Genomic DNA, 20,482 nt, shown 5'->3' with positions numbered 1-20,482 from the left:
CATGTGCATTCAAATCAAACAGTTTACTTAGCAGTCGTCTACTCTATTGCAACTGTCAATATCAGAAGAAGCAGTGACCAAACATTAATATAATTTCAGATTATGTGCATTCCATCCTCAATTTGTCTAAACTAACAGAAGCTCTTCATAGTTGCATAACTTTCTGGTGCTTCCAAACACTCACTGAAACTTTGTCATACTTTCATCAAACTGGAATGCTTCATCATCAACAGAAGGGAGACAGTGTCAATCTTATGAATATGGAGTCAACACTGGTCACTCTGTAGTAATAACTGTGTGAAAACCCAAGACAACAAAACTGGTTTGAATCATTCCCATACACTGGTTCCAATATCAGTATTTGCAAGTTTTGAAAACACATTAACAAACATCTTTTATTTAATACAGTGTGAGAGTGTGGGTCACATTCTTGCATGCATATGCAAATCATATTGGCTATGAGGTTATATCCAGAGATTTAAAATAGACATGTTCAATACAGGAAGGAAATGGAAAGTGACAGAGAGGGGAAAGCAATCTGTGGTTTAATTAATTTTTTTGGAACACTGAGTCACCATACCTTAAAGCACTCCATGCACATGACAGTTAACAAGTTGACTGGGAATAGTACAGAGTACCAGCATGACAGAAAATGTAGAAAATCTGTGGTTTTATGACCAGAAATGGAACTGCCCTGCTTTAACTGAACCTACCATGTCCTGGTACTGATTTGGTGTATTACTGCAGCTATCTAAAAGAGTGAATGGTTTGATATCATGACATAGCAAAAAGATGACATCACTCACAGAATAATCAACCAGGAAACACCATACAGTAACCACTGAAACAAACAACTGGCAGCACAGCTGATGACCAATAACAAAGCTAAATGTCCAGCTGCATGACTGTTGACCATCACACTAAAACACTCCTTTCAGAAACCATTGATTTAATCCTGTACTGACTGTAATAAGACCCGGCAGCCTACCGGTCAGACTCCTGCAGGAAAGGTCACTGGAGCACTGTGCTGTTTTTACAGTTTTATAAAGTTTTTTGCTCTTTTCGCAGTCTAGATTCCCAGGCCATTTCCACTATAAGCTTTAAGGTGGGGTACCTTGCACACCCTGACTTAAACCCCACATAGAATGGAATGGTAAATCCAGGGCAGAGCACCTGAACACCAGACTACCAGCAGTAAAAGGCATCAAACTGAAAAATACCTTTTCTCATAAACGTGATGCTTTAGAATGAAAACAGCAGGACTACAAAGAAGATCTGGGACAGGCCATTGTTTAACATTAACTCATATTTGACATATTACTATGACTACATGCAGTAGCTAAATACACTTGTTACATTTATTGTTTTCTTGTGAAATTGTCTCAGCATACAAAATGCCTGAATCATCTTCCACCTTCAGAGGATTATACTTTGGCTTTAGGCCAGAAGGCAAAGGAGACTGAAACTACAAGTAAATATTCCCCTTGCAAACACAGGCTAAAACACAGTGAACTTTGTCAACAGAGGCGCAGTTATATTTTGATTTATTCAAGATGGTTTACACATTCTTTACTCTCCATGAAATGAGAATGGCTGGGTTAGTGAAGCATGTCATACATGGTGTGACCTGCCGAACACATATTCCATTTGACATTCTGCTTGTTTTTGCAAGAACATAGTTGCAAGAGGTCCATGAATTGGCATGGATATTAAAAGCAAGGTCACTTCAACAGAGTCATTAAAAATCGGTATGCACAAAGCTAAAACTGCCACAAAAAACATATATTTTTTTGAAAGCCCTGCACCAGAACTACTTGAGAGCATAATTTAAACCTTCAAGCTGGCATGTTTACATTCAGATGAATGCAACTTCCCAGTTGCACTGGAGGATAATGGATTACCTGGACTGTGTGAACGGTGACCATCAAGCAGCTGCCAGAAGACGGGAGCAACCCAGCCAATGACTTTGGTGAATATAGATGCCAAAGACCGTTTCTATTCATACAAAGAAAATGCAGATGAGACAACCATTGCTTGAGCAAAACTGCTTTCATGGTACTGTGTTACTGTGAGGCCCATCATCCCTGCTCAACAAGTTCTGATTACTTTAAGGTAACATTTTAACTTTTATCAGGAACTTTTCATTTATGAAACTGGAGATTTGTGAGGTGCTACCAACCAACAGAATGCAAAATTGCCCATAAAGTTCGCAATGCCATATGTAAACTCAAAGAAGCCCACCAAAATTACCTGGGGCCACAGCGAAGGTAATATGAAGGTATACTTCTCAAGGACAATGCAGTCTAGGGTTCATATTCATAGGGTGTATAACAGTGCAGTTCTAGGATCAGTCTTGCCATTTTAGCGAATAACAGACACGGTTTAGGCACGGGGAGGAGAAAGCTGATCGTGGATCAGCACTCCCACTCGGTCAGGCTTTATGAATACAGGCCCAGACATCATCCAAAGGTAAAGAACATTTCAGAAATCAATTTCTGAATCATCTTATCTGAAATTAGGCCTTCATCTGACCCAATGTAAATCATATGAAGGCAATCCATAAAACTAAAGTAAAATGAGATATATCAAGAGATATGTCAGCGTAGGCATTTTTGCCACAAATTATAGATAATGAAATTTCAGTTCTTAAATTGTGCGGTAATCATAGCTGGGAAAAACGCTTTTCCCGAGTTGCACTGAACAAGGTAGACAAGGATGGTCAATCAATCTTGCCTAAATATATGGTTGCACTCTTAAGCCAGCAACCCAATGAGTCAACAGCAAGAACAGTCACAACAGACTGACAGAAGAAGAGCAGTAGGCCTTCGTCAAGGTCACATATAAAAACCACGAGAAAGGAACTGGCAAAAGCAACACGTGGGGATATGAGTTTGCATTCCCCTACTAGTACAGTTCCTTGTTCTCTGGCTGTCCCGCATCATAATGAAGCCTGCTGTGCAGCTCATGAGCTGCAGATTAGAATCCTAAGAAAAATAACACTTTCAGGTCAACAACATTGGGCCAATTCCCGTGGAACTTCTAATTCAATGCGAAGGAAAGAATAGCATTACGTGCATTACATGTATTGCACACACACCGTATTGACGAACGCTACTTTTAAAATAAAATGGCTACGTTAGAGCACACATTGCAATGTATTTGTGTGAGCGTGTGTGTGTGTGTGTGTGTGTGTGTGTGCGTGTGTGTACGTGCGTTATCTGATTTCTTATTCTGACACTTCCTAGAACTTCTTAAAGACAACAGTACACAAGTCAGTACACAAGTCTCTTGTCTCTGTGGTATCCCAGCTTAGGGCCATTAAGCTGGGGTCACATTCCAGTGGCGCATGCCCGGCCATTTTTATGGGCAGACAGAGACAGGGTCGTTACATGGCAGGTCATAAAGATTCCGCAAGATAATTATGAATTTAACGAGGCGTTTGTAAACAATTACAGGCTGTCTCGCGTGCCTCTGATTGCCCTGCTGTTTCCGGGAGAATCTCGGAGGGGTGAAAAATAGGATGCTCTGAGGTAATTCTTAACGTTTGCTGGGAACGTGCGTGCAAGAAGAGTTCCACAAAAAAAGTGTCCACGCAATAAGCAGGATAGAGAGGAAGGCTTAAGGCTATCGAGGACACCGACATCGGTGCTATCGTTGTCATCGGAGCGGCCCAATGGCTGGCGGCGTCCGCACGCGCATTTCCGTTTTTGTCAGATAACAAAACAGCCAATGGGCTATTTCCTTTGTTATTCTTAACCCTGCTACGCAGCCAATACGTTCAACCCCGAGTTCAGAGGAGAAGCTCGCATCACACCATCTCCCGGGAGACCAGCTTCCCAGAAAGTCTGGGATCTTTGCTTGATACCATTGCAGCTGCACCGACTGAGAGCAAATTCTGGCATTAACATAGTACACACTGGCCTGCTTTTCTTGTGTTTTCTATGCAGTTGCTTAGGAAACTACAAACCTGTTCCTCCTGAAAAAAATAATTTAACTAAATAATAAACCATGTATTTTTATGACAAGATATTTACTCAATATGTATTTACATATTTATTATTCTTTTCTTTTGAGTTATACATCTATTATTTTAAATATTTTAGAATATGAAAATATTACATTTTATGATTGCTTAGCAAACCTAATTTTTAGGTTGCTTTAAAGGAGATTATGAATATGTGTCTTGTTTCCTGAATAGCCAGAGGCAAACACTGGGATGTACCTGAAATATGCAGTGGAAAGTCATATACAAAACATCAATTTTAATTCTAAAAGCAGAGTTATATATATATATATATATATATATATATATATATATATATATATATAATGTTTTCCAGATTCAGTAATCTGGAAAATACATGTGATGAAGGTTTATATCAAACTCTAAATAAATGTGTTGTTTTTCATATAGTCATACAAGATGAAAAACATAACAGGCCTAAAGGCTTCATGTAGTGATGCAAGATTGGTATCTTGTAAGACGACATGAAGGGTTAAAGACTGTGTGACGCATACCCAGCGAAACGGAGAGACAGGAAGCACGTGCATTTCCTCATCTGTAAACGGAGAGCGATTTCACACCTTTTCACTCATTTCCCAGGCCCACCGTGCACTTTGGGTACAGCCAACGCAGCTCCAACCCAGCCGTCCATCTAAAAGGCAGCGCCGCATGAACACACGGGACGGTAAAATACAGTAGAGCGGACAAGAAAAGCCGAACATTAGCATAGCGACCCCCCCCCCCCCCCCCCCCCCCCCCCCCGCCCGGTTAATCACATTTTTATTAATATGAACTGTGTATTTCCATACGCTACTGCATGCAGGGCGTAGTGCAGGAACTGTGTGCAGCTTCAGCTCCTTCACCTCAAGCAAACTTAAGTCTTCAGCACGCCAGGCAGGTCCTTATTGCCAGCTCAGGTCGAGACCAGCAACAGCTTTAACAAGCTTTAACAAAGAATCTCTTTGGCATCACCGCTTTTGAAGGGTGATGCCGTCACCATGACAACAGTCCCCGGCTGCGAGCGCAATTCTGAGCGTAACGCGGGGAGAGCAGTGGCTTTATTTTCGGCGGCCCCCTTGGAAGTGATTGAAAAGCATTGATGGAGTGCGAAATAAAAGAGCAGTAAACCAAACAAGTTTTCATTAGAACTTCAATTTAAACAGATTGACATTAAATGTTAAACATCACAGTGCTTCCAGACAATTCCCAGATGTTCTAGTGCTTTCATTTTCTTGGAGGCAGAAGGACATTACTTTAAAAAAAAAAAAAAAAAAGCTTGAATGGTCCTTTAAATACATTAATAGCTCTGGTTGTCAAAGCTGTTGCACCAAGGAAAAATCTCAACCATTTATGGTCAGGGAAAGGCTTGCTTATTTTCACTTGATCGCTCAGCAACGTCTTGGATGCATGTTGCCCTCTGCTGGACATCAGTTGAACTTCTCTCCATGAGATTCTACCGGATCACTGCCCTTTCAAGTTCCTGTTATTAGAAAGGGCTCAGAACCACCTGTTTCCTAAAACTCTTTAAAATGGTAATGTGCTCCGTGGCTTGATGAGAAAGAGGCTAGTCTTACCTTTCAACGTCCTATTTAATGGTTGCCATTCAATATGTAAACGCATTTTACTTGAATTGTTCTACTTGAAATTAGTGGCACGCAAAATTATTTTTAAATGCAGTTTAAGCTGAATATCGCTATACCCTAGCGGCACAAAATGTTACAAGATAAAGGTCTGTTAATAGATGGAAATGGTTATTCATATGCAGCTTCCTGGCAGCATTCTTTGAGCAACTCCACCGAGTGGTAAAAAGAAAGAGAAATCTGAAAACATCCTTTCAAATCTTTTAATTTCCCTTATTGTTCTTTCACTTCATACAGGTGCTCACAACCTTCAATCAGTACAAATCGAACATGCCATCCATGATATTGAAATTCATAATATTGAGAGGTAATTCTGTATCAGCGAAGGAAATGCAATACACTACCTGTAACACTGTCAGCAACTGTAGATTCAGAAATGAGGTATTTATGAATGAGAAAAAAAACTGCAATATGACTTCAGATGTAGAGATACTTCAGAAAAAAGAGAACCGGCTTCCTAGCAGGGTAAGCATTATCAATGAAAAGCACATGTACAGCATATAGTGCTACACAATGGCATCTCATATTCCACCCTCAGTCTCTTTTTGAGTGCTACAAAAAGATTAACAAACTGATCAACCAGACATCACAGATCATGTACATTAAGACTGTAGAGAGAGAGAGACCTGCTCTTGATGCTATTCGTTGTTGAAACGGTAAACTTGATTCCCATTGAGCTTATAAAGTTCCAGCAAAAATATGCAATACTAAAAAACAACTGTAAAAAAGAGGTTACTGACCAGAATAAACGCAAGAAAGCTATTATACTGGTCAGAGTTCACAGTAATAAGGTGCATTCATGGCTAGTTTGCTAGTTTCCAGAGCGAAATGTTCTCACTCGACTAACACTGCCGACAAGCCTGTGATCCAAAGTTTGTCACCGTTTCCACCATGAAGAGTGACAACAAACTGTTCAACCAAAGCTCCCAGTAAAGAGATGTTACTGGCCTGAGCGTCAGAACAGATAACATGCACCTGACAAGTATTAACAGTAAACAGATGTCACCGGCAATTGTTCCCAGCAAAGAGTATACAAAAAATGTCTGGCTAAAGTTCCCTGTACCAACAGTAAAAAAAATAAAATAAATAATAATTGCAACAGGCATGACTAAACGGATACTACCAGTGAGAAGTGCTAACCCGGGGGTGGCAGCTGTTTGGAATAACGGCACATATACGATCGATCCCTTCAGACACGGCTGTGAGCCCTGGGCTCCTCCGGACGAACACAGACAAGGTAGGACAGTAAACGTGTGCGCGCAGGCATTCACAGTAACTAAAGGGGAAAAAAAACAATAATAATAAAACAGGCATAACTCAGGTGCGGTATAACACGTAATGTACTGCTGCGTGATATAAACGGTGCGGAGTACCCGACCCCTTCCTTCCGCTCTTTCCTCTTTGAGCGTTCAGCCACGCGTGCTGTACAGGTCAGCGTCTTCAGGGCTGGCCTGTCCGTGGTCCATCAGTTTGGGGTCAGGGGTGAATCCAAGCTTCTCGGAGATGACTGGATGGGGGGGCGGGGGGGGGGGAGCGGGGGGGGTCACAGCATCAGTCAAGAAGAATTGTTCTCTTCAACATTTCAGCATTACAGGTTACTCTCAGAAAACCTGCTTTAGCCAAATGCTTACTGCCAAAGGATTTGATTTACCTGAAAGATGAAACGAGGCAAACTTGCAATTTCGCTAAAGAGGCTAGTGGCTGTGCATGTTCACATCTATATACACACTGCCAGGATGAAAGCCCCAATGATTTTTGAATCAACTCCATTACCAATATTGTGACATTAAATGCATCTATTAAGGATGACCCTCACACATCCAATCTATGTCATGACATGCAACACGTGTACAAAATGTTAGACTTTTTAAACTATAAACAACCTCAAACACATTTTAAGAAATGGATGGTTTCTCTTCCGCGCATTAACGGTGTAGACAGATGGCGAACCCTCTCTTCTCCACCCCAAAGATGCTCAACAGGGATGAGCTGTCTTTACGCTGCCAAGCACGGCTGTCAGAATGTACACATTCAAATCATTTTCCATTCGGTCTACGCTCCGTAGAGGGATCTCACTGCGTTAGAGGAGAGGAGACGACTGGATTTAAAGAATGCCAATCCAGAACGCTCTGGCATAGCCGGTAACCTTGCCCTTCAAACAGAGATAGCATTTAAAGCAGAGTCAGCATCCCAGCACATCCTTCAGTAAACACAGCCCTCAGTTATGTGTTTAAGCAGTGCCAATGGATAAAACATCAAACATGACTATATTCACTGCCACCTGTGACATGGAAACTAAAAATTGTTTAACCGTTTGAGAGTGCGGATGTTCATAAAATTAGCCGCGGTACTCACGTATCGTTCAGCAACATGAAAAATCTGTCATTTCTGTTGTGTTTTCTAGAAAAGGCAGTTGTTCATTTGAAATCTGGTCTGAGTAAGTGATTGTGAGAGAAGCTGCTGGTGCAGCTTGACTGTGGCCTACCAGGGAGTGGCTCCAGGGAGGTGGAATCAGCAGGCAAGAGGGAAGGGTCCTCAGCAGGACCAGGGGAGAGCAGGGAAGCCTCTTCTACAAGGGGAAGGGGTGGGGGTGCCATCTCCTCTACAATGGCAGGGGCAGGAGAGGTCGTCTCTGCTGCAGGGGTTGGGGGAGAGGGTGTGGCCTCCTCTGCAGGGGGAGGAGGTGTAGCCTCCTCTGCAGGGGGAGGGGGTGTGGCCTCCTCTGCAGGGGGAGGGGGTGTGGCTTCCTCTGCAGGGGGAGGGGGTGTGGCTTCCTCTGCAGGGGGAGGGGGTGTGGCCTCCTCTGCAGGGAGAAGGGGTGTGGAATCTTCAGGGGGAGGAGGTGTGGCCTCCTCTGCAGGGGGAGGGGGTGTGGCCTCCTCTGGAGGGGGAGGGGGTGTGGCCTCCTCTCCAGAGGGAGCAGGCAGGAGTGTGACTTCTGCAGGAGGAGGGGGTGTGGCACCAGGGAGAGGAGGCAGAAGCATTACCTCTTCCATAGAGGGAGGGTAATAATATTTTTCCAAGTCAGACATTTTCAAAATGTATAATTATTTGAATATTCTGTTTATTTGGTAGGGTATAAATGGAACTTCTCTGTAACTGATTATTCTGACACAGAACAGAGATAGGACTATCTTGACTCTAGGGTGGATGGTCTCAGATGGGTCAGCTTTCACTATGTACATCCACACTTTCATTGCCCCCAGTTCTCATCTCTGCAGTGATCATTAAAACCCAACATGTTCTCTCTGTGGAGTTCCAAAATGGTGACTATCCACATTTGTCAGCAACAGCTAGAGTCTTGGCATATTGCTTCTCCCCCATGTCAGACTTTCCTGCATCGTTTCACCATTGAGGAATGACCGCCATTAACAGACAACTCGTTTTTCCGTATTTTTATTCGCTTATTGTGCGTTCATGAGAATTATACGAGTATAGATTAGAGTATAGATAGTATAGAGCTTTGTGTTTATATTTACACTTAACTGTTGTGAGGTAGCTTGCCAGTCCCAATCTTGGCTGCTAGTCTTGTACTGCAGGCATTTTCCATTGTAATTAGTAACTACTTTCTTTGGTGTCATTTTTATGCCATTGTTTTACCATCAGAGCGATGTGTATACATGAAGAATTATGCCGTTGTTCGGTATTACATTTGTATTACACTTAAAATGGTGTATTTCTCTGTTAATTGAGAAACACGCCAAGCGGCTGGATGTTGCCTTGGCTAATACTACGCTAAATAGCAGCAATGTTAACACTTAGATTTGTCTCAAATTCAAACAATGCACATGCTAATTTATTTTATATTCTCTTCTATATTTATACACACACGCACACACACGTGCACATTCACAGCAAATAAAGATATCCATCCTCTGGAGCCAGATTCTCTAAATACTTTCATATCAGACACCATAACCAGCATAATTCTTAATGTGGAGGTGTTACCCTCTGTTGTATATAGACTGTGGAGTAGGAATTCAGTCCTGAACGTCTTGTGTTTGAGTGCTACAAGACAACATGTCTCAGTCCTCTATAACTGAGCATAGTATCGCCTGGCTACTTCGAGACAGAATCTCATCAAGTCACTCATAGATGTGTGATATTAGAGGACATACCTGTTAATGGAGTCAGAGGGGCATCTTCAGGCTGTGGCTCTGAGGATGCAGGCTTCTCTACTGGAGCAGGTGCTGGATCAGTGATGGGCTCCATTTGAGGGGCAGATTCAGGGGTGGGTTCAGGGGCAGGTTGAGGTACAGAGGCAGATTCAGTGACAGGTTCAGGGATATGTTCGGTGACAGCTTCAGGGGAAGTTTCAGGGGCAGGGTCAGGTTTGGGGGCATGTTCAGAAAGAGGCTCTGTAACTGGTTCAGGGGTAGGTTCAGTCTGATGGGAAGCTTCAGGGGCAGGCTCAGTTGCAGCTTCAGCAGCAGGCTCAGAGGCAGGTTCTGCAACAGGTTCAGGGGTAGGTTCAGTGCCAGGCTCAGGAGCAGGTGGAGGGGTATGTTCGGTGATGGACTCTGGGGCAGGTTCAGGGGCAGGTTCGGCAACAGGCACAGGGGAAGGTTCGGCAACAGTCACAGGGGAAGGTTCGGCAACAGGCTCAGGGGTAGGTTCGGCAACAGGCTCCGGGGCAGGTTCAGGGGTAGTATCAGCAACAAGCTCAGGGGCAGGTTCGGCAACAGGCTCAGGGGCAGGTTCAGGGGTAGGTTCGGCAACAGGCTCAGGGGCATGTTCAGGGGTAGGTTCCGCAACAGGCTCAGGGGCAGGTTCGGCGACAGGCTCAGGGGCAGGTTCAGGGGTAGGTTCGGCAACTGGCTCAGGGGCAGATTCGGCAACAGCCTCAGGGGCATGTTCAGGGGTAGGTTCCGCAACAGGCTCAGGGGCAGGTTCGGCGACAGGCTCAGGGGCAGGTTCAGGGGTAGGTTCCGCAACAGGCTCAGGGGCAGGTTCGGCGACAGGCTCAGTGACAGGTTCAGGGGTAGGTTCAGCAACAGGCTCAGGGGCAGGTTCAGGGGTAGGTTCAGCAACAGGCTCAGGGGCAGGTTCAGGGGTATGTTCAGCGACAGGCTCAGGGGCAGGTTCAGGGGTAGGTTCAGCGACAGGCTCAGGGGCAGGTTCAGGGGTAGATTCAGCAACAGGCTCAGGGCCAGGTTCAGGGGTATGTTCAGCGACAGGCTCAGGGGCAGGTTCAGGGGTAGGTTCAGCAACAGGCTCAGGGGCAGGTTCAGCGACAGGTTCAGGGGCAGGTTCAGTGATGGGCTCAGGGGCAGGTTCAGGGGTAGGTTCAGCGACAGGCTCAGGGGCAGGTTCAGGAGCGGGTTCGATTACAGGTCCAGAGGTAGGTTCGGCCTCAGCCTCAGGGACAGGTTCAGAGGTAGGCTCGGGCACAGGCTCAGGGGCAGGTTCAGGGGTAGGTTTGGCGACAGGCTCAGGGGTAGTTTCTGCAACAGGCTCAGGGGCAGACTCTGCAACAGGGGCCAGTTCAGGTTTAGGGACAGGAGGAAGCTCTTCTACGGGGGACAGGTCCTCTGCAGGTGCTGGGGCAGAAGCAGCCTCAGCCTCCAGAGCAGCCAGTGGAGGAGTCTCTTCTAAGGGGGGCAGAGAAACAGGCTCTTCTACAGGAGGCAGGGCTGGTTCTGTCAGCTCAGCCTCAGGATGAGGCTTTGCAAGTGCCACCTCAGGTTCAGGGACTGGGACCGATACAGCCTACAGGGGAGACAGAAAGGTTAACAATGGGGTACACGCTGCAAACATTTCAGCAACAATTTACTGAACCATTGAAATAACTTAAACTAAGCAGAGTCTGACAAAGCAAAAACGCCATCTTTGAATATTGTGACATAGTCAATCCTTTAATGTATACCATAAAGCCACCGTTGACTTGTCACAAGGGGGGAAAAAATCTTTTTTTTTTTTTTTAAAGCTGTCTTACCAGGGTTACAAGGGAGAATTGACCATGTGAATTATTGTTGAATAATAATAATAATAAGTTGAAGAACGAATCACCATAAGTGTACAACTGAACATTGGACACAACCACCAACTGCACAGTCCTTCCTAATTTCCCATGAAAAGCAGCATACACTTCTTGAAGCATCATTACATTAACTTTAATTACACTTCAAGAATGAAAGCATAAAATAGTATAATTCAGGTATACTTCTGCATATTATTTTTTCACATTGATTACAGAACCATGTAAAATGAAAGACAAACCATGTTAAAAATTCTTGTATTTTGAGAGTTACAGATTAAGCTGTGGTAAAAAAAAAAAAAAAAAGCATTTCAGTTTCTGAAGAGAGCACCCACACTGCGTTACAACTTAATCCCACAGTCCTGATGCTGTTGCTAAGTACTCATGGTGTAAATGGTTAACTGCTTGCACAGCATCTGAAATGGAGTACCATCACAAATGTCCTTCACTCTGGGTGTTAGAAGGACAATTTACTAAAGCTCCCTGCAGGTGTGCTAACTTAACCAAATGCTACATTATTCTTCGATACATTGAGCATTTATTGCGTAGTATTCTTTACCAACTTATTTAACTTCAGTGATGTTAATAAGCATTTCCAAGCATTCTGTAACTGCTGTATTTGCTAAATAAATAAATAAATAAACAAATTAAAAAGTTTTAACTGAATAAAATACAAAACTAATTCACAGACAATTTGTATTTCAAGTAGCAAATGGTCTGGTTTGGGACAGGACAGCTGTAGGTGCAAAAGCACATAATTTACATTTATTTTTCATTTCACATGCAAATTTTTCTAGCAGCACCTTTCATGATGGGAACAGGTCATGCATAGACCCCTAAAAGGGCGTAACGCCTTGAGCTGGAGAGGGCATCCACGCTATTGCAAGCTACAAGCTGACAAATACTCAGGCATCTCGCTGTTCTTCCATGACCGTAACTTTCTGGGTCACAAGATTTTCTTTTTTGTATGCCTTCAGCTCCCCTCAAGGGTGGCCAATCTTCACTTTTCTTGCCGTGTCATCCCCTTGTGTTAAGTTCATATGGCAGATGGCAGTGGTCTCTAAGCTAAATTGAGGTTTATTCCTCAGTCATTTGGGCTGGAAAATATCCAAAAGCAGCTTTTAAAATGCCACAGAGAACACTGGGCTTAAACGAGGGGAACCAACCATAGTTTGTGGAGACTAAACAAACACATTAATGAGCATATGACACAGATGCCTGTAATATCCTGCACCATCTGACAGTGCTGTTGTAACAGAGCTTGGACATTGCCACTAGCCAAAAGTGGACTTGGATGCCTGCTCTAATGCAGCAGTACCTCAGGAGTGCCAGCAGGGGCAACAGCATCTTTGGCAGGGCGTGGTCTCCACAAGGAGGCAATAGACGAGGTGGTCCACTGTGTGGCTGCATACGTCTTCTTTCCTGTCACCTGACAGTGGAGAAAGGGTACAGTGTGAGAGCACCAGGGGCAAGAGGCACATTTCAACATACAGAGAAAGTCACCAGGGTTCCCTTTCAAGCAGCTCAAATTCTGGTGAAGAACAAACAGTAAAATTTAAACGTATAACAGTAAAACTCAGCTAAACAATATTTAAAAACTACAGGCCAGATGTTCTGATTTGACGACCCACCTGTTCAATTATGATTCCCTTCCCATAACCACCCCCTAGCACTCGTGTAATTAACAGTTATAGCAAGCTTTGTGGCAGTGGTTCCCACTCGGTACTGGAAACCCCCCTGTGTATGCTGGTTTTTGTTCCAACCACAGTTGCAATCTCAATTTTAACAAGCTGTTAATTTTTCTTAATTAGCCATATTTCATGCTTAAACAGATTATTTACCCTCTAAGGCCACATTTTGAGAGAAAAAACTACAGTACCACAAAAAATTATTTCCTTCCTTCCTGATTTCCTCTAGTATTACTTATTTGTCACACTGAATGGTTTCAGATCTTTAGACAAAATAAAATTAGACAGAGAAACTGGGTAAACGCAAAACTCATTTTTAAATGATTTCATTTATTTAATAAAAAAGGTATCACACACCCATACTTCCCTTTTGAAAAAGTAATTACCCCCTTAAAATAGGTTGCACCACCATTAGCAGCAATAACTGCAACTAAACGCTTCCTGTAATTTTAGCCCACTCTTTCTTTTCAGACAGATTGGTAGGTTTTCAAGCATAACCTGCTTGCTTCAGGTCCTGTCACAGCATCTCTGTTGGGGTCAAGTCAAGACATGAACTAGGCCACTTCGGGAATATTCACCACACTGTTTCAAGTGTTCGTTGCCATTTGGAGATAATGGCTCTCAATGTGGTACAGTGGAGTCCCAGGGCCTTAGAAATGGCGTTGTAACTCTTTCCAGACTGATATATTTAAACAGTTTTTTTTTCTCATCTCTTCTGGAATTTCCTTTGATTGTGGCATAGTGTGCTTAGACAAACGTTGTAGTGTGACTAGACTACATCACTCTGATGGTAAGGTTCAATAGGAGTGTGGTTCAAATTCAACAGGGCTGGCTGCAATCAAGCCTGGCTGTGTTCAATCAGTTGAATTTAATAATCAAGTAAATTTGGTTAATTGAGTAACCAAGTGGGCAAATACTTTTTAACATGGGAGATATTGGAGTTTAATAACTTATTATTAAATAAATGAAATAATAATTTTAAACATGCATGTTGTATTTACTTATTTTGCCTTTGACTTATATTACATTTTGACAAAAGATCTGAAACCATTTAGTGTGACAAATATGCAATAATGGAGGAAATCAGGAAGGGGAAAATACTTTCACAGCACTTTATATATGACTGACTTCTACTATGGCTGAAGGCTCATAGTTACCTTACATTTAGCGCTGTGCTGATGTTGAACTTACACTCGCTGGTCTAAGAACGATGGCCAGGCCTGGCACTGTTTGTCACATTACTAAGGTGAATGCGCTCATGTTCCGTTTCCAGGACACCGATAAATGAATGCAATATAATGAGACTGTGTACAAAAGCACGTTGTTCAGAAGATGGGATGACAGGACAGTCGTTACCTTCAGCAGCCCCACTGTCTGTGACGGGTAACACACGGCTGTCCCCACAGTGGCCAAACCCAGAGGCACTCCCAGCTTTTTCAGGCGCGACCCTGTACGTGTTACATTTGTGTGGTAATTTACATTTCTCGCTATTTAACGGACACTAATCAAAAAAGATCCTTACAAAAGTGCTTACAGCACCGTTATAAGCACAACAGACATTTATAAAACTTGATGCGAATGACCACAAATAGACACATGGTGCGCGTCACTTGCTGCATCAGTGGTGAGGTAACATATCAAATGCCTATTAGCGATTACTGACATTTTATAGCATTTATAAATGTTTATGCAGTACTTATGAAGGTGCCATGTACTGATTATTAAAGAGTGATATAGCTGTTGTGATCATTTATAGAATGCTTTGCCAAAGGCAGTGTTAGTATGAACGTGTGCAAGAATGTAGTAATTCATACAGTTGCTGATTTGGGAAACAGCTTTGACAACATTGACCTCTAGAGGTAATGGCCATGGTCATTGAACAGTACTTGTTCAGTTATTATAGCTACTTCTTTTACCAGAATACTGGGCAATCATCCAAATGCACAAAGTTATGCTTAATCAACGAATGAAACACAAACTCACCTTTTCTTGCCAGAATCAGACCGGCCAATCCAGAGACAGTGATAACACTAACCCTTGGAAGAAAGCCAGGTGGTGGGTCTCTCAGAAAGTTATAGGTATCTGGGAAAAAGGAATACAGACATTTGCATGCATCCTCGTAGTACATACCCCTTCCTGATTGTAGTACATATCCCTAAATCTTGCCATGGCTTACCTTGCCCTGCATGATAAATACTCACAGCCCCGACTTTGACAGCAGTGCAGGCGCCCTGCAACATGAAAGACCAAAACTGAAGATGGAATGAAAATAGAATATACAGAATACTTTTTGCTTCTTAGTCCACAATGGCAAAGGTGTAATTGGTATATGGGCTGATCCAATGTTGATACCACAACATTTCTCCAGGCATAAGCTCTGGTTCAGTTCCCTTACTCACCATGACCTCAAAGTACTAAACTGTTCACGATGTAAAGCTGAGTCACCACTGTGAGAGTACGGAGAGTGCAGCAGCACTTAAGCACTTCATTAGTTTAGTGATCCTTTCTCTGTTGACAAATATAATTGCTGCATCTCTCGCAATGCTGTTAATTAGGTCAAAAGGCTCTTCAATCAGGTTAATTGGGCATAAATCCTTTGCAACCTTAACAAACAAGCATCTTGTGCTGTAATTATCTTAGTTTAGAGAACATTAGCACAAGCACACAATATCAACTTGCCTTTAATTTATTTTATTTTTTTACACTGAAGTCTTCGAAGCCTTTCTATGCCATGTGCCCGTATACAATATGTATATTCTCTGATTACCTCTACTTTTGCATCAAAGTAATTATTAGGAATGGTAATATCCAAACTGTGTACCGGGCATGCAAAGGGTTTCAGGAATTTTTTTTTTTTTTTTTCAGTGCAACTTTCAGCCCAATAACTTGAAGCCCGAAATTCCCAAGTGCTCAAAAAAACCCAAGTGCTTGTACATCCCCAGCCTGAGAGACCTGACAGGGGACAGTGTACCTTAACGGCCCGGACGTAGGGCTGCAGTCCCACTCGCACCACACCGAAGCCCCTCTGCAGGAGGCCCGGCTGCTCGCTAACATATCGTAGCTGCTGTGCGGGGGGCGCGTATATGGACAGCTGAAAGAGCAGAGAGAGAGATCCCCGATTAGTCTTAAAAATGATGACGTGTCCCCAAAAACAAGCCAGGCATCAACAAGGACTTTCACTTTAAAAATGGCTGGCGACCAGGGTCACTCCTCATAGTGCAGCAGGACATTAAGCTAATGGGATCTGGCCCAGCTTAAATCAGATACAACTGCGTGCATTGCACTTATGATCGCCTGCCCATGTCCCTTTAATTAACAATGACCTGCACACAATGGGCAGGCTTTATGTCACATGAAAGCCTGTTCATGTGTAATAGAAAATGACAAGCAAGAAGAGGGTACTGACACTAGCTCCTGAAGAGAGGGAACTCTCTCACCATTATAAATGCCTATGTACTTTAGTCTACTGATACCTCTGTGTGCCCATTCTTAATGGTCAAAAGGTTTCAAATCAGACAAGAAATCAGAATTGTTCCATATGGGGAAAATTGCACAGAATTATCATTTATGCATCAAGAATGTTCCCATAGTAAGCCAAACGTTTAGAATGCTAACCTATCAGCAAAAGCCTGCAAAGTCTGCCACTTTCACTTAAATTATCTAGATTTTCCAAATGTTAAAGACTAATTTAATACTAATACTACTGTATGAGTAAATACATTTTCATGAGTTTTAATGATATAAATGATGAAGAGAAAGGGACATATGCTTCTAAAGGTTATTCATAATAAAATGTTTGCTAAAGCACCACAAAGGCATGTACCCAATCAACAAATGCCCTTAATTTTGATTTACAAGTAGACACAAGCATTACAATTTCTGCTCAAACCAATGTGGAGAGTGGTCACTGAACTTTCCAAACCTTGCTTACAAAGAAAATATTCATTCTTTCTTTTAATTATTAGTCAAAGTGAAGATGAAACCTAGATCAAATCCGAGTCAAAAGCTTTTAAAAACCTTGAATTCTATAGTGTTCATTAATCAAGTTTCATGTCATGTCACCCCTCTCAGAGATTCATTAAATCAGACCATTATAATTTCTCCAAGGTCTGTTCAATCAGTGCGATAATTATCATGCTCGTTCTCTCCCAGTGTGCACCTCTTCCGGAGAGAACAGTTCCTCCTTCTTCTCTTCACTTAAAGCATACACTCTAATGGAGGCCAATCCCAGCGCTGCCGGAATAGAAACCAGCTTCACTACCTGTGCGTGCATGAGTGCACAAAAAACACACAACATAAATACACACATACAACCTAACTGGCTTTATTTTGGGTACTTGCTTCCAGTAACTTTCTTAAACCTGATTTGCCTCTATCATAGTTCAAAATAAAATAAAATAAATTAAAAAGAACATTTTAACCAAAACAACTCAAGTATCTGTTTTTAATGCAGGTTACATGAAGATACTGGTATAGCCTAGTTCTAATGATATCAGTGTATGTGGAGTGCCCTGAAGTTATGCAAAATCATAAATAAGGACAAAGAAGGTTGTATGAAATAAACACAGGTAATGAGGTATATGATATGCTTAAACTCTATTTTACACTAAACCAACTTCTGAGAGAAAAACATTTTGGCTATATTCCCCCAAACAAAACTGGTGTGTCAATTATTCACCACACCCATCAGTGCACTAACTAGCTACCGATGAAGCAAACATAAACATAATCCAAGGAATATTGCAATCCTATAAAATCATTCAAAACACCATATAAGGACTTGGCTGAGATATATTTATACACACGTGCTTAAAGTGCACTTATTTTTTGAGACAATGGTGTGACCATTACGCACCAAAATATTTATTGTAACAATTAAAGCACAATTTTTAGCCAGGAGGTAGAACTAATTCGTGAAAACAGCAAGCTGAGTTCATGGGTGGAAGAAACATGGCAGGACTTGTACTTTCTGACCCCTGGACTTCCCACTGACGTCGTCGCTGACGACAGGTACCTGATGTACAATTAGCAAAAATTTGCTTTAAAAAAATGATTGATTTCGTGCCACCAATATGTAATATGCAACATGCTGGAACATTGACTTTCGTTAAATTTATCCAGCTAGTTTGTGAGCAGACAATGGATATATGAACACTCCAGCTTGTTATGCTATCAAAAGGGCTAGCATGCTTGCTATGCATTGTTCTTTAAATAAACTCCAGCAGCGTGAAAGTATCGCAGTGTTCCTTTCTTGGCAGCAAGGAAACTACGTGAAGTTCTAGCCCAAACTATTTCAGAAGAATGACTGAAATGCGGGTAACGTTACGTCCAACTATTTCAGTATATCTTCTACGAATGTATGGCATCTAAACGTCATGCGTTCCAACGACCTAGAAACCCCGACCATAAATTACACCATAGATGTAAGTATAAATATTTTTCACGAATGCAACACTCACCTTGGCTGCCATGGCAGACCCTCCCACCAAGCTATGCCTACGGATGGGAAGCAAGGCCTTAAATCGCGTAGCGTTGTCGGAAAACGCGTTGGGGAACCTAATGCTAGAACTTATCGGCGTTGAAAGGGGTAGTGACGTTTGTTATTATATCCTCCTGAGATCCGGCAAAAAAATAAAAAAGCAAAGTATTTTCATTTAATTTCTGACAAGATACATGTGTCTTGGATGACAGAAACGTGTGCGGTGAAAATATTTTCCAAAATATTATTTTATTTTTATTTTTATTGAACATTCCTTCTGTGTAGGTTTCAGCTCAATGCCAATTGCCTTCATAAATGATAACTTAAAAACTTTCGTAAACTTGTGGTTAAAGGCTTTCAGTGTTGTTTACAAGAAAAGCCGAGTTGGTGATGCACAGTGGTACAGTCCTGAGTGCATGGAGTCCATTCTCGTGTGTCTCTGCTGAGTGTGCTACAATGACCAAATTAATTTGATAATTATTCGGTGTAAACATCAAAATAATTCCTGCAATAAAATTGTAATTGAAATAGTTGACCAATAAAACACCACACCACAAATAAAGAATTTAATAGTGCAGAGAATTCAGTTTATTAGTTTTACAACTGAAGTTTTACAATCTCTTTATATATATATATATATATATATATATATATATATGAAACCAAAAAGGCTACTTTTTAATTTTAGGAAGAATAAATGTCATTTTCGTTCTCTCTTATAACACTTCTTTAATTAGTTCATTTACAGAATAACAGTTATTATCTTTGAAAAAAGAGCAATATGTTCCTTTTTTAATGTCGCAGTGCAACTTACATCTTACACACCTGTGCAATGTACCGTGAGGTTTACACCCCCGAAATACCACAGTGGAACCCCATTCAGACAGATTTAATAACACTGACACAAAAAGAAAGAAAAAGACAGTCTGCGCCTTAAATAAAGTTATACGTGGGCTAATAGTACTGTAATACTCCTCTGTCTGTAAAAAAAAAAAGAAAAGAAAAAAGACAAATTAGAAATTGAAATAGAAAAAAAAAACAGGGAGCCATGGAGTTGATAAAAGTGGCTCTCAAGACTGCTATTGCGAGAAGGAATGCGATCAGCTGCGCCAGTTTAGGGTTCACGAGTTGAGTGAAGAGAAGAAGAGAAGGGTGAGAAATGTGCAATGTGAAAAGGTGCCGTCTTGTTACAGTCTATTGCCCTGGGGCACATCAGAAGGAGTTCAACAAAGGAGTGGGAAAATTCAGTTATCATAACATAAGACCCCCACAGTTCAGATCCTGTCTTAAAACACATCTGCTGTCTGTACACTTACTGGCACCACAACTACATGATCTGGGATGGATAATTGTATACTTCAGTGTTCACAATTTAGACCCATACTATGAAATTAGCTTGGGCACACATTCTGTAATATAAGTTAAACATAGCATCAGGTGAGTGCAGGTCTGTTTTGATTCACAACCAAACCCTTTGCAAGAGATCAGTTACAAGCACCAGGCATGGTTACATACACTTTGCCAGGGGGTCACATGTGACACGAAGAAGAAAGAAAGAAGCCCTAAGATGTCGTGATGCAATGACATAACGAAAGGTTTTTTTCTGTAATGTTCCGTTGTGACGTTCAGTTGTCTAACTGCCCGGGCCAATCAGTTACTGCCAAACCTGGCAGCAGCTGAGTCTATCTTGCCGTA

General features: G+C 42.1%; 1 protein-coding gene across 5 annotated transcripts; it reads right to left on the bottom strand.

Annotated features, from left to right (window-relative positions):
* Positions 1-5,832: 5,832 nt before the first annotated feature.
* LOC118234854 (cell surface glycoprotein 1-like) lies at positions 5,833-18,868 on the bottom strand. Of its 5 annotated transcripts, none has more exons than XM_035431662.1 (10): positions 18,768-18,868; positions 17,468-17,569; positions 16,280-16,399; positions 15,485-15,539; positions 15,292-15,390; positions 14,665-14,756; positions 12,939-13,049; positions 9,762-11,352; positions 8,129-8,635; positions 5,833-7,150 (listed from the first exon to the last, which is right to left on the bottom strand). In XM_035431662.1, the coding sequence occupies exons 1-10, from the start codon at positions 18,777-18,779 to the stop codon at positions 7,053-7,055; spliced, it is 2,787 nt and encodes a 928-aa protein (XP_035287553.1). In that variant the 5' UTR covers positions 18,780-18,868; the 3' UTR covers positions 5,833-7,052. The 5 variants fall into 5 exon arrangements, with proteins under 5 accessions (XP_035287553.1, XP_035287554.1, XP_035287556.1 ...); XM_035431663.1 differs by having other exon boundaries at positions 8,129-8,632; XM_035431665.1 differs by having other exon boundaries at positions 8,129-8,605.
* Positions 18,869-20,482: the final 1,614 nt, after the last annotated feature.

This window comes from Anguilla anguilla, chromosome 9 (assembly GCF_013347855.1).
Source record: "Anguilla anguilla isolate fAngAng1 chromosome 9, fAngAng1.pri, whole genome shotgun sequence".
NCBI classification, from domain to species: Eukaryota; Metazoa; Chordata; class Actinopteri; order Anguilliformes; family Anguillidae; genus Anguilla; species Anguilla anguilla.
The sequence above is the reverse complement of the archived record's forward strand: the minus strand, read 5'-3'. Positions and strand labels throughout refer to the sequence as shown.

Excerpts from the sequence above, each read along its gene's own strand:
- LOC118234854 (XM_035431662.1), bottom strand. Across the intron at positions 15,391-15,484 it reads TATTTATCATGCAGGGCAAG|ATACCTATAACTTTCTGAGA; the intron begins GTAAGCCATGGC and ends CCTTTTTCCCAG. Across the intron at positions 13,050-14,664 it reads AGACAGTGGGGCTGCTGAAG|GTGACAGGAAAGAAGACGTA; the intron begins GTAACGACTGTC and ends CTCCACTGTCAG.